Genomic DNA, 12,500 nt, shown 5'->3' with positions numbered 1-12,500 from the left:
TTGAGAAGCTGAATCGGAGCCACCGTCGTTGTGTGCCACTCTCCAGCGCGAGCCCAACAATAACAGCTAGAGAGCCACCCTCCAGAACACAAAAGAACGGGCTACTTCGATGGCGAACAACTTCCGATGCTCCCATGGAAAGCAGTAGTAGCAGCTGCTTGGTGCTTCCCGGCGCCGCCTTTGCTCGAACCCCAGGCCAGCCTTTGCTAGAATTTAAATTTCCGGAAGGTTTCAAGAAAAATGTGAACCAACGTACCAGGGCCACAGAGAGCGACGGGGTTTGCAACGAGACACGAGCACTAGCTGCAAGGTGTGCTCTGGTTCTTGGGAGAAGAAACGAGTTCAAAACGAGACAGGCAGCACGAGATGCGCCAAGCGGTTCCGCCGTTTAATGTTTCCTTCGTTAGCAACACGTGAAGACGTTGCTGGAACCTTCGAATAGACACGAGATAGAACAACGAAATCCACTCCATTATGCGCGATGCATTAGCCCATCGAAACGAACATCGAAGCGCCATTGAGTGGTTGCTTTCAACATAACGCCCAACATCGAAAGTGCATCAAAAAACCGGCTCTCTTGACAAAGGGTTGTTCCGCGGCGGCGGCGGCTTTAACCGTTGAACTCGTCGACACCGCGGCGTTGGGTCGCGTTGCGCAAGATCCAGTGAGTCTCGATCTCGCTCACTCGCACGTGTCTCACGTGTGCCACCGCCACGCCACGATGGTCCACACGCACGCGACGAGCGACACCCCCGAACCCGAAAGGCGCGGTTCCGAAAACGTGACGCCGAAAGACACCTGCCCAAAACCATCTTCTCCTGTGACGTTCGATACAATTTTCGAAGAAAATGTAGAAAACCGAAACCGTGAGATAATGAGAATTGTACTACTGTACCGGTGGCACTATGGCGCTACCACCCCCCCCCCCCCCCCTTACCTTTTTCTGTCGTTGGTGCATTTCCTGTGATGGGGGTGCATCGATAACTCCTACCTCGGTAGTGACCAAATTTTACGTTATCATCACCGAAACCGGAGAAAGGGCACCCCAAAACTACGAACTTTTTGGCAAAAACATGTCGCTCGCGAGCTCCACATCCCCCCACCGAGGAGCGCCAAAGAGTCACGTCACGAAGTGGTGACGACGAAGCGAACACGATACGATGCGCGATGCTCCCCAGTTGACCGCCGCTAGGGGCACACGAGCCGTTTTCGTAAATCGTCCCCCAGTAGCAGTGCCGCAGGTTTATGTGGAGGAATGTCCAGCGCTATATAAGGGGTATCGTTGCCGAGACGCTCTCCTCGTGCTCCTGCGAACTGGTGTCCGATTTTACCTCAATCCGCTAGCAGTATGCCACGTGCTGCGAGAAGGTGCTTCACCATGGAACCGAGCTCCTTGGATCAATACAATCCATCCACCCATGAGGCTCGTGGTTTCGTTGCTAATGTTTTACTTACGGGAAACGAGACGATTAAATAATATCGCAATCACACACATAAGCACAACAAGCACGATCTACAACGGGAAAAGTTTTGAGAAAAAAAATCTAAAATGATATTTATATTATCAATATTAAAATAAAGTGTTGTACTGTTTCATGCGAAACCGAAGTAAAGGTTCGGAGTTCCGGTAGTACAACTCAAGTGCGATTAGCGGCTGCTTATAACGGTTTAGGGGACCGGATCCTAAAGCAGATTGCGACCACTTGGCGGACGGCAAATGGGGTCCCATCCACCAAACGAGGACAAGTATAAAAAGCAAATGGAACATTCGCAAAATGGTTCAATCTCGTGCAGACTGTTCAGAATGGCGGTGGCGGTACTATTCATTATCGGTTTGGTTTGGTGTCTCTCGGTCGCTGTCGCTATATCCCGCCCCCAAGGCGGGAACAAAATCATCGGTGGAGAGGAAGCTAAACCGCACGAGTTTCCCTTCGTGGTGTCACTCCAGTGGAACTTTGGAAATGATTCCAGCGCCGATCCGGCACACTTTTGCGGTGGAGCCATTCTGAACGAACGTTGGGTGTTGACGGCGGCCCACTGTAACATCTCCTACACCCCCCACGGATACCTTGAGGTCGTCGCCGGGGCTCACAACCTTTCCGACGAGCAGCAGGAGATGCAGCAGAGACGTCGCGTGACCCAAATGATACCCCACGAGGCGTACTGTTGGACCGTTTGCCCGAACGATATCGCGCTGATACGGGTGGATCCGCCGTTTGAAATAGGGGAGCATGTGAAACCGATCCGGCTGCCCGGTAAGAACGAAACATTTACCGGAAATGCGCTTATCAGTGGATGGGGTACTACCGTGCCGTCGATGGGACCCAGCTATCCGGACAAACTGCAGGTAAGTAGTTCCCAGTCACCCCCCCCCCCTTTCCTATCCGGTTCTGAAGTACCACTCCTGCGCCCACAGAAAGCCGTTCTACCCCTGGTCGATTATGACTCCTGCCGGCAGCTGTGGTACGATGTGAGCCATCTCGCCGAGACGAACGTCTGCGCTGGGCCGGAGGATGGCTCAAAGTCATCGTGCTCGGCCGATTCGGGGGGACCGCTAGTGACGATGCTGAATGACGACCGGGGGAGCGTCGACGATGACCCCACTCTGATCGGACTCGTCTCCTGGGGACCGTTCCCGTGTGGTACACCGTTGCGCCCCAACATTTTCACCGGCGTCGCCTATTTTATCGACTGGATCGAGGACCGCATCTGCGACCGTATGACCGACGAAGAGTGTCGCTACAATAAATAAAACAGAGTCGGACGCGGGCGGTCATTGTTGCTGCCTGCCTGTGGCCGGTTTTGGGTTGGGTCGGTTTGTGTTTCATTTTAGTCGCACCGACCAAGAGCACATGATTCGCGTTGGATCCATCTTTTCCACCGTTTTCAATACTATTCCCAGCCCGCAGAAACGTAACCGCAACTGATCAGCCGGGCCCGGTTACCCGGTTACCTGCCACCTGCTGCGATGCATGGTGCCCGCGTAGGTTTTGTGAAATTTTTCGTCAGAAAGATTTCGGCCGAATTCCCCAGAATCCCGGCACTGCGTTTGAAAGTCTGCGCGAATGGGGTGACGAAGGGACCTTCTCTCTCTCACTCTCCTTCGGTGACCGCGGGCGGACGCGCGCGCCAAGCAAATTTTGTGCCCCGCTGGAGTACCGCTACCCGGGCGCAATGCCGCCCGACAGGTGGCGCAGGACCGGGCCAGAACTGGCCTCGAGAAACGTACGCCGGAAGCGTGACCCCCTCCGTGATCGCGGCGACGCGCGTGAGAACTGAAAATCATCCCCTCTCCAGTGGGTAGCAGAGTAGCATACAAGTGCGCGGGCATCGGAGACCAAGAACCGGCCGACCGGCCGACCGTGGCCACCGGGGTCAGAGGGAAACAACTCGAAAATGATCCGGCCGTGAGCAGCGTCCAACAGCGCAGACACCGGAGAAGGTGTGCGAGTCCGAGCCCGCCGCTGGCCGTGCCCGGTGGTGCCCGGATCGCGTTGCTCGAGTCCCGGTTCTGGGCCCGGGCGACCAACAGCGGGCTCGCCCGTCGTTCGCCGTTCGCGTCGTTCGCGACTCATTTTTCCAGCAAAAATATCAACCGAAGTCCTAGGAGCGTAGGCAGGCGAGGAGCAAGCTAGAACGCGTTGACGAACCCCGGCACATGTGTGTGAGGGAGTGCGCGTCAGGAGGTCATCTCATTGCTCTGCGGTTGCTGTAGCCCTATTCTAATTCTATCATAATTTGCATACAAATGTTGCTGGGAGGTGCATGAACGTGTGGAGCTAGCACGCGTCGTCGTGCACGGTTGGTCGAATCGAGCGCGACGGATCACGACGCGGCGTTGACGTGACGTTGCGGCTACCTGCACCGGTGCATGGTGGCCGCGTTAGTCGATTTCAGAATCGAACATGTGGTTCACGCGCGCCATTCGCGATGACCAAGACCGTGGTGCGTGATGATCATGGCCCCGGACCGCGCAACCGAGTGGAAGGTCTGCTTGTGCCTGCTGTGATGCTGCGCTCTTGGGAAGATTGTAAATTTCAAGGCGTATTTGATGGGCACGCGACGACGCGAGACGACAACCATACACGGATACGTCGTGTGGCCAGGCGAACTGAGAGAGAGAGGAGACAGAAAAGTCGCGTGTCACATACGCGCGGTGAAGGCGCACATGGGAACGGGTCCTCGTCGCGGCTGTGAATGCACTTCTTGGTGGAAAAAGCGCCATCAGCGTCTTGCTGCAACGGCGGCTGCTGCTGCTGCTGCATCGAGCTGCGATTCTATAAGACAGACGCGATTGCCAGTCAATGCAGATGGTGGCCCGCAAAGACGCACAACGCATCCCCAAGACGCGCATCGAGGGTCTTTGCGCTGCGACATCGGTACCAAGAATGCATGCTAGCCAGCCAGCGGGCGCAACACACCAGCACCAGCATCGCGCCATGCATCATCGGTCGCGTGCGCGCGCTAAATAATTAAAAACGGCTCGCTTGGTATAAATGTATTAATTATAGTTATTGTGTCCTTTTTGTGTCGTCCTGATTGCAATCACACTGCGTAATGAGCGCCACACGCGCGGACAGGCGCACTCGCACTGCTACCCTAATGATGTGTGTGAATTGCTGCCAATGGCCGATTGTTTGTCGAGAACCATTCCAACATTTTTTCGGGAGGGAAACAGCGTCAGCAAATGATAACAGGACATTAATTGCAGCGGTGCATCGGATGGCTCCCATTACGGCTGCCTCTTATCCTGCGATCTGGATACTGTGCATCGTGTGTCACCACACCTTGTCCACACACGGTATAGCGAGAGCTTCTTTTTATGCTCATTAATAATATCACTTGTAGGTTATTGCATAATAATATCGCATGTTTTTGCACCGTTCGGGTTCAATGATACAGAGATTTTAACCACACCGTCGTTTACACCTTAACTCAAAGCGTGGTGTTTGTTTTAGCCTTAGATTTTCTACGGCTATTGAAGTAACTTTTTGGGAAACTTGGTAAATGTTTGTTATGTGTATCGCATGCAAAAAGACATAGTTACAAACATGTTCGATCAGTAATCTCCGATAATCAGTAAAATTATAAAATATTGCTCATTTTATTATTCTAAAATACCTAAAAAACGACTAAAAACGAAACGAAAGGAAATGTTTTGTAATCTAAAAAACATTTTGAGTAGGTTATTTTAATTAATTAAATGATATTTCTGATACAATATGTCTAATTGCTTTAAGGTGGATTCGGCTCGTGTGTAATCATATAGGAACTATGGCTGCACAGCGTCGCTCCGTCGGTTATAAAAACGTATGAAAAACCGAGTTTTGGACAGCAATGATTCGTATTTCCCACAGTCACCAAATCACACACACACATACACACATGCTCATATGCCAAACAAAAGGAATGTCGAGTTGATTGCCCTCTCACTGGTTGCTTCCTCTTCCGCGCATGTTTCCGTGGTACTGGCGACCGTTTTCCTTCCAAGGACATTGCCACCCAGGACCACCCCCACTCCCAGCCAAGTGGCGGCCAAGACCACGAAGCGCTAGCCGCCGGGCCGACCAGCCGACTAGCCGTCGCAGTAGCCTGTGCGTCTGCATGCGACTCTGGTCGTTGTCTACCCAACGGTAAGAACAAAAAGGAAAGTGAAAAAAACCGACCAAAAAAATGGCCCGGCCCCGAGGGACCCTGACCGCCGCCAAGGGAGAGCGCCGGGAATTGAGGCCACCTCGGCCGCTGTCATGGACACGAGAAATTAGATCAGGGTTTTCTTCGCCGCAATCGCCTTCAACTAGGTCGCGCCGTGTGGCCATGTAACGCTTTGCGCAACAAGGCCTTTTTCGCCCCCCATTCCACGCTGGGCTGCTTACTGGTGGCGCTCGACGGCGATGGCTGCCATCGGCGATTTTACATAATCCCTGACACTGAACTTGAAACCACCGGAAGCCCCATCGGAGGCCCCATCGGTGGCCCCATCGGCGGCCCCATCGGCGGCTACCTACTGCTTCGCATGTTGCTCTGTTCGAATAGAGACTCTCATGACGTGATGAAAACGTGCGCGGCGTAACGTGGCCCAACAGCCAGGGACCAGGCCAGCAACGAGTCGAACTACCTACTACCGGGCATTTGATCCCGGTACAAAGAAGTGAAATTTACGCGCGAAACTCGCCGCGCGGCCGCGAGGATTTCGGCGAGATGAGATCACAAAAAAGGGTTTCCTCCTTTTTGTCTCAGCTACTAGGAGCAGCGAGGAGACACACACACAGGCAAGCGACGTGTGCGACTATTCCTGTTTCTTTCTAACATGCTTGATCTCTCTCGCTCCTTGATGCATTGCCGTGCGCATGCGGCACGTCGCGGGACAGAGATAAATCAACGGAATGGCCGATCGGTGCTGAATGCACTTTGGCGCGCGATGCACAACTCGCGACGCGTTCAGCGGCCCTTCGACAGTACTTCTCGAATGCATTCGCACTTATTCATTCGAACTAAATTTCTTCTTGCGCCCGCAATGGCGTCAGCCCTTGAAGGGCGACGAGCCAACGGGGGAAACTCGGGCCCTATTTTACGGAGCCCTTTTCCTTGCCGCCCGACAAAGATGCATCTTGGGTGTCGCGAGAGAGAGCGCGAGGGCTCGAGAGTTTTGTAGTCGACGCAGGTGGACCCACTTGTACCAGGGCACCAATGCGGCGCAAGAGGTGGTTCCCCGATGCGGAAAACTATCCGCCACCCCCGATGTTCTTACTCTCCGGAGGAAAGGGCCTGATACGCTGCATGCAGTCCGTCTTACAACAAGCGGATGCCCTTCCGGTGCAGCGTCTTTGGGGCGCGCGAGAATATTACGTCTTTGCACGGTTTGTAACAAGAGATCAGGCGATCGAAGCGTTGCAACCCAGAACGGTGTAAACGTGTTGCGTTGCATCGATCGCACGCCGTTGCAGCAGATGCAGTTTCGCTCCCTCCCCACCACCATCACCAGTCGCAGCGAGAGCTGCAGCTTGCATTGCATTGATCGTACAAGGGAATCGAATTATGTAAGTTTCATTGCAAGCCACGCCGTTGCGTATGGCTCCAACGGAAGGAGAGGGGGAAGGGTCTCCACTGTTACAATCGGTATACCATCGGCCATGCTCGGTTTTCCATTAAGCGGAGATTTTAATAAGTTTCATTTTTATTTTTACAAATCTCAATCTTTCAAGAATACTTCGATAGACCTTTTTTATAAATTCACATTCAATTTTGATGGTAGACAATCATAAAATTGCTAGTGGCAAAAACCTTCCATTTCGAAACGAATTTTTGCAATGCTTCCCGGAATCTGCTTTCGGAAAAATGTTTTTGAAAAATGTATCTGTTTAGTATATCATAGATAAAAAACCTGGAAGTGTTTTTAAAAGTTAAAATTCAAAATATGCACCGAATGCTAAAGTGTTAATTTCCCATCTACTGACAGGCTAAAAGTTACGCTAATCGCTACAGTTATCTTTGGCGCAATTCGCAACACCAAACTACCTAAAGCTGATTTCGGAGCGGTTAATTTTTGCTATAACATGCGGTTATATCGGATTGGGCCTCTAGATGCTACAATATAATCAATGTTTAAAGTTATTATAAACAATACACTTAAACGTACTCAGCGTTCTTTGAATGGGTATTGGCAAATCAATTTTAATGCAATATCGAGGTCACGATTTCTGATGCTGGATTTTACGCTAATCAACACGCTGCTAAGCAGTCGTGGCCGAGCGGTTAAGGCGTCTGACTAGAAATCAGATTCCCTCTGGGAGCGTAGGTTCGAATCCTACCGACTGCGATCTTCTCCACCCTCTAGCTTTGAAGGTCTTTTTGCTTGCTTGCTGCCTCATTATTATTTCATGTTCATCCGCAATGTTTTCTTTTGCAACTTGTTCTATTAATAGTCCCAGGATGGCCGCTTTTACCCCTTCTTCTACTTTGCCGCACAAACGAGCAGCGACTTGCACTTGAAGTTCGCCATCGCGCGAATCGGAAGCCATCTTTGCTTTACCGGCATGGCGTCTTCTATTTGTCTCTCCATATTTGCGTGCGCGCGCGACAAAATGTCTCGTAACATCTATCCACGAAAGGAATAGGATCGCATGACCGCAGCACCCCACGACGGATAGCTCCGAGTCTGGGCGCCACGAGAAGATCCGCCTCGAGTGGGCCCGACCGAGGTCCATCGGGCGCTTGCCGTTGGCCGTTTAAGGGACATTTTAGAGACGGCCACGCGGCCGCGCGAAGCTAGGCCACGCGGTTCGATCGAAACTCTGGCACCGGAGCGCAGCACACAGAAGGGGTAGCCAGATCACGCAGAGGTAGCGCATGGCTCTTGGTGATTATGATGATGATGATGATGATGATGATGAGTCCCACCTCTTACCCCTACATAGGTCTTAGAGGGACGGTTTTATGTTATGATAATTAAAAAAAAAAAACTATTATTATATAAAAAATCTTTTAAAAAAACGAACGGGAACATGCTCTCCAGCACCCTGGTGTCTAGCTTTTCCATTCTTCCAACGGATTCCGTCAACTTACCTAGAAGGCAACTCAAGATTTCAAGATGTTGTTAAGCGACTACTTGGATTGCTAGTAAAGCGATAATTTTTCCCTGAATCGTGCTGCACGAATACAATTTGTTTTCTTCCGCGCTAGCAAGCTTTAAGAATGGTAAATGATCGCGGAGAGGGCCACCTGTTGCCGGTGCTGCGCTCTTGCTCGAGGCATATCGAGTTTTGTGGTGGTCACATCCGCGCGAGGTTCGCGTCCAATCAGCGTCGTCGGGCTGCTGCTCCCCACGCCGACGACAACGACGACGACATCGACGACGACGCGGTTTTTGGGGGGGCCTCTTCCCCTCATCGGTTTGTTATCGGCCTCCTAGGCGCATCTTCGTCGTCGTCGTCGAAGAAAGTGGGGAATCGACGGATTTCTCCGGGCCCGCAAAATGGCCCCAAAACGACGACATCCACAACAATGCTCTACTTTTGCCAGGCGAGCAGGAGCCGTAGAAAGTAGCGCCGACGCCGACCGCGTGCGGTTGGACGGTTACCGGGCCACCGCGGCGGGTGCCACCGAGCGGTCGATGAGATGTCGGGGAGGAGGCTCGCGCGAGGCCGCGTGAGCGCGTGAGGAGCTTTGGGAGCTTCGGAGCCCAAAATGCCGCGGATTGCATGTTTCGCTGGCATCGAGACAGGTCGATCCGTTCGCTCTCGTTGCGGCTGGGGCTCGGGCTTTGACGGCACAAGCGCGACCCCAAGCGCTTTTGGGCTCCACCCAATCGGACGGGAGGAGCCTCGCCGTGCGACATCGCGGACAAGTGGCAATAATGTTGTGTTTTATGTTTTTTTTTTCGGTGACATGTCTTCCGGTGGTCTTTGTAAACACACACACGATCCAAAGTTCCAGTTGATCTCGCGCTGGTGATCCTTAACAAAGGGATTCCTCATTTGATTCCCGCAATTTGAAAACCAAACTGAACGAAGCTTAGTGACGCCATTTTACTCTTTAAACCGCTTAAGGTAAAGCTTCTCATCCACACGAGAGTTTAAGCTTGTTCCCCGGTTTGCGGTGATGCGGTGGTGGTCGTTTGCTGCTGCATTCTGAAATGGTGAAATTACGGAAAGGTCAGAGGGTAATCCCCTGCGCCCCTGCTGCTCCAGCCCCCCTCCCTCTTGGCTTCGGTGGCCTCACACCGCATCGCATGTGAAACTGCGATGCCGGAAATGGTTGATAATGAAAAATCGATAGCTCTTATCCGATGACGATTGTGTGCAAGAGCCCCAACGACGACGACGACGACGACGTCGTGCACGGCCACGACTTGAAAAAGCTTCTTGGACCATTTTTCTTTAGCCACCAAGCCCCCTACCCTGCCCCTGGGATTGGATAAGTCTCGTCAGCCAGCCAGCCCTCCAGCCAGCCAGCGAGCCATAAGACACGAGCTGCAATTCCCTAGACGCACACCGTTGGCGGAATAGAATGAAATGACAATTAAAAGTGACACCGAACCGTGCGGCCTGTGTGGCCTCTGGAAGTCAAAGTATGGGGAGAATCCATCTTCGCCACGAAACGTTTCGAAGCATTCTTTCCCCCAGAGAGAAACTGTTGAGGTTTCTGATGCCGTTGCCGCCGCTGCTGCTGCCGAATGCCAATCAATATTTGGCCGATTAATGCCGGATTGCCGGTATTTGGCGTTTCCATTGGCCATTGGTATGCCGTACCGTGGTGTGCTTTTGGGGATGTTGCCAAATAGTCGCACCCCGAGCCACGGTCGCTCGCTCCTCCTAATGCAGTTCAGGATGCCGGGCAACCGGAGTTCCAAGGTTCCTGGCGGCGCTTTTGAGCAGCGAACCCGGGAGTCGGGCCGCGTAGTGGATCACAAGATGGCGCATGATAAACGGTGCCGCATCGTTGCTATTATATTTAAATTTTTGACGTTATCGTTTGCTGGCCATCTTTCGTGGCGAGTTCGGAGTGGTTCTCGATGCTGATGACGCTCATTGGCGTTCGGTGAGGATGTTCCTACAAAGAGAGATAGAGAAAGAGAGAGAGAGACTTTAAAGTGTGCGGTTGTTGGCCGACTGCTCAGTTTTCTAAAGGATTATCTCCTGTAAACATACGTCACGTCATGTTCCCGGCACACCGTTTGGACCGTTTCCCCGTAGGCTTATTAAACACAAAACCATATCTGCCAAAAGAGGACTTAAACTGCAATTTAACATAATCGAAAACGGAGGGACAGAACACACACGGAGCGACCTCTGCTCTGGTCCGCATTCTAAGCACCGGGGATGCGGAAACATGCCGGTAGCATGGGACTTGGGAATCCAGTTCGCAGGAGCAGTTCGCATAACCACCGATCATTTAAATAGCTTGCCAACGAATGTCCTTTTTCTGATCCTTCTCATTCAGTGTTCCATTCCCGGAGAACATCATCCATGCTACGTGGACATGGCCATGGCACGGCCGCACGTTTGCCGAGCTGGAGGGCAGCATGCCAAGGCATTGGCCAAAGGGGTCGTGGGGGGGGGGATTCAAATTTACACCTGAATTATCATATGAAAGAACGACCAAGGATGCGGTCCCGGACGATACCACCACCACCCGTGCCGGGGGCGGAGTCCTGTTACATATTAAAGCAAGCGTTCCCGTGCCAAATGCGTTTCGCGTATCATATGCTGGCTGCGGGCTGCGCTCGCCATTCTATGCTAGAGACCCCCGTACTAGGGTTGAGGCCCTTATTGCGGAGAAGAGCTACGACAAGAGCGTAGTTCCGCGCTAGCTTCCTCTCTCCTCATCCTCGGTCGTGACTTCGTGACACATTTTGCTGCCGTTCCCGCACGAACACGGACACAGACACGGACAGCACTCCCACCTGATTGCGCAATCGGATGTGGATTTTTATTATTATTTATATTACCATTATTCTTGGCTTTTAATGCGCCACACACCGTGCCAGACCACGGTTGCTGCTGGTTTGGCGTCACCTGGCCGGTGGTGGGCGAGACGCGACAGCCGCACTTTGCTTGGGCTAACATATTGGCTCCAAATATCACTCCAACGCCGTGGAAGGAGCCGTGCCTCGAGGGAGTTATAAAACACCAAGGCAAGGCCAGACAGGGCCCGGTCGCGGCCAGGTACATTCTCGATTTTCGATTCGCATGGAAATGCGAAAAGGTGTGCGAAGGGAATAACTTTTATAGTCACGACGGATCGACGACGGCGAGTTGGTTCGCGAACGCTGCCGGTATTGAATCCGGAGACCGTCCGGAGTCAGAAACGCGTTACGGTCGGATGGAAGTACTCAAATGTCCCCGCAGGAAAACGAGGCAAATGCAAATCGATGCCAGGAACCTGCATTGTACCCACCGGTAACACCTTGCAGTGGCTATCGCGGTAACCGATACCGATAGAGATGACCGATACCGGGACATGGATCCGGCGTGCCGGAACCGGAAAAATACTATAAAACCCTATAGTCACCACGGTGGGTAATGTCGATACCATTGTGTCGCTACTGGTCCCGGTGCACAGCAGTGGATCATTGGGAATCAACCGGAATTCGATGGTTCCGCTCTGGCAGCACAAATATCCGTGCACACAAACACACACGCGCGCGCCATAGAGAGTCCAGAAGAAGAAGGAGTCGTGTGTTATTGATCGTACAACATTTGCCACAACATTTGCGGCAATAGAAATGACCCAGAAGAAGGTCCTCGACAAAACACACCAGGCCACACCAGAGGAGAGCGCGCGCGAGAGAGAGAGAGAGCGAGACAGAGAGTAAGTGGCCAGGACCGGGAGGACCAAATGGAGGACATAAAAATAAACCTCAGCGACAAATATAGAAACGAATCGAAGGAATCCAGGGAGCCCAGCCGGGAGTTGCTTAGCAATGGAATTGCCTTCGCCGTGCCCGGTGCAATCGCTCTGGACGTTAGCGTGTCTCAGGGACGATTTCGGTGCCCATT

General features: G+C 52.5%; 1 protein-coding gene and 1 non-coding gene across 2 annotated transcripts; both read left to right on the top strand.

Annotated features, from left to right (window-relative positions):
• The first annotated feature begins 1,759 nt into the window (after positions 1-1,759).
• Positions 1,760-2,851, top strand: LOC125951769 (trypsin-1-like). Its single transcript, XM_049680798.1, has 2 exons — positions 1,760-2,347; positions 2,417-2,851. Exons 1-2 carry the CDS (start codon positions 1,760-1,762, stop codon positions 2,750-2,752), a joined length of 924 nt encoding a protein of 307 aa, XP_049536755.1. The 3' UTR covers positions 2,753-2,851.
• Positions 2,852-7,737: 4,886 nt separating this feature from the next.
• Trnas-aga (transfer RNA serine (anticodon AGA)) lies at positions 7,738-7,819 on the top strand. The gene has a single exon. It is a non-coding gene; the product is annotated as a tRNA-Ser (tRNA).
• The last annotated feature ends 4,681 nt before the right edge of the window (positions 7,820-12,500 follow it).

Source organism: Anopheles darlingi, chromosome 2 (assembly GCF_943734745.1).
Source record: "Anopheles darlingi chromosome 2, idAnoDarlMG_H_01, whole genome shotgun sequence".
Taxonomy (NCBI): domain Eukaryota; kingdom Metazoa; phylum Arthropoda; class Insecta; order Diptera; family Culicidae; genus Anopheles; species Anopheles darlingi.
Note: the sequence above shows the minus strand (reverse complement) of the source record. Positions and strands in the feature narration are given on the sequence as shown.

Excerpts from the sequence above, each read along its gene's own strand:
- LOC125951769 (XM_049680798.1), top strand. The coding sequence starts at position 1,760 with ATGGAACATTCGCAAAATGGTTCAATCTCGTGCAGACTGTTCAGAATG. Across the intron at positions 2,348-2,416 it reads GCTATCCGGACAAACTGCAG|AAAGCCGTTCTACCCCTGGT; the intron begins GTAAGTAGTTCC and ends CTGCGCCCACAG.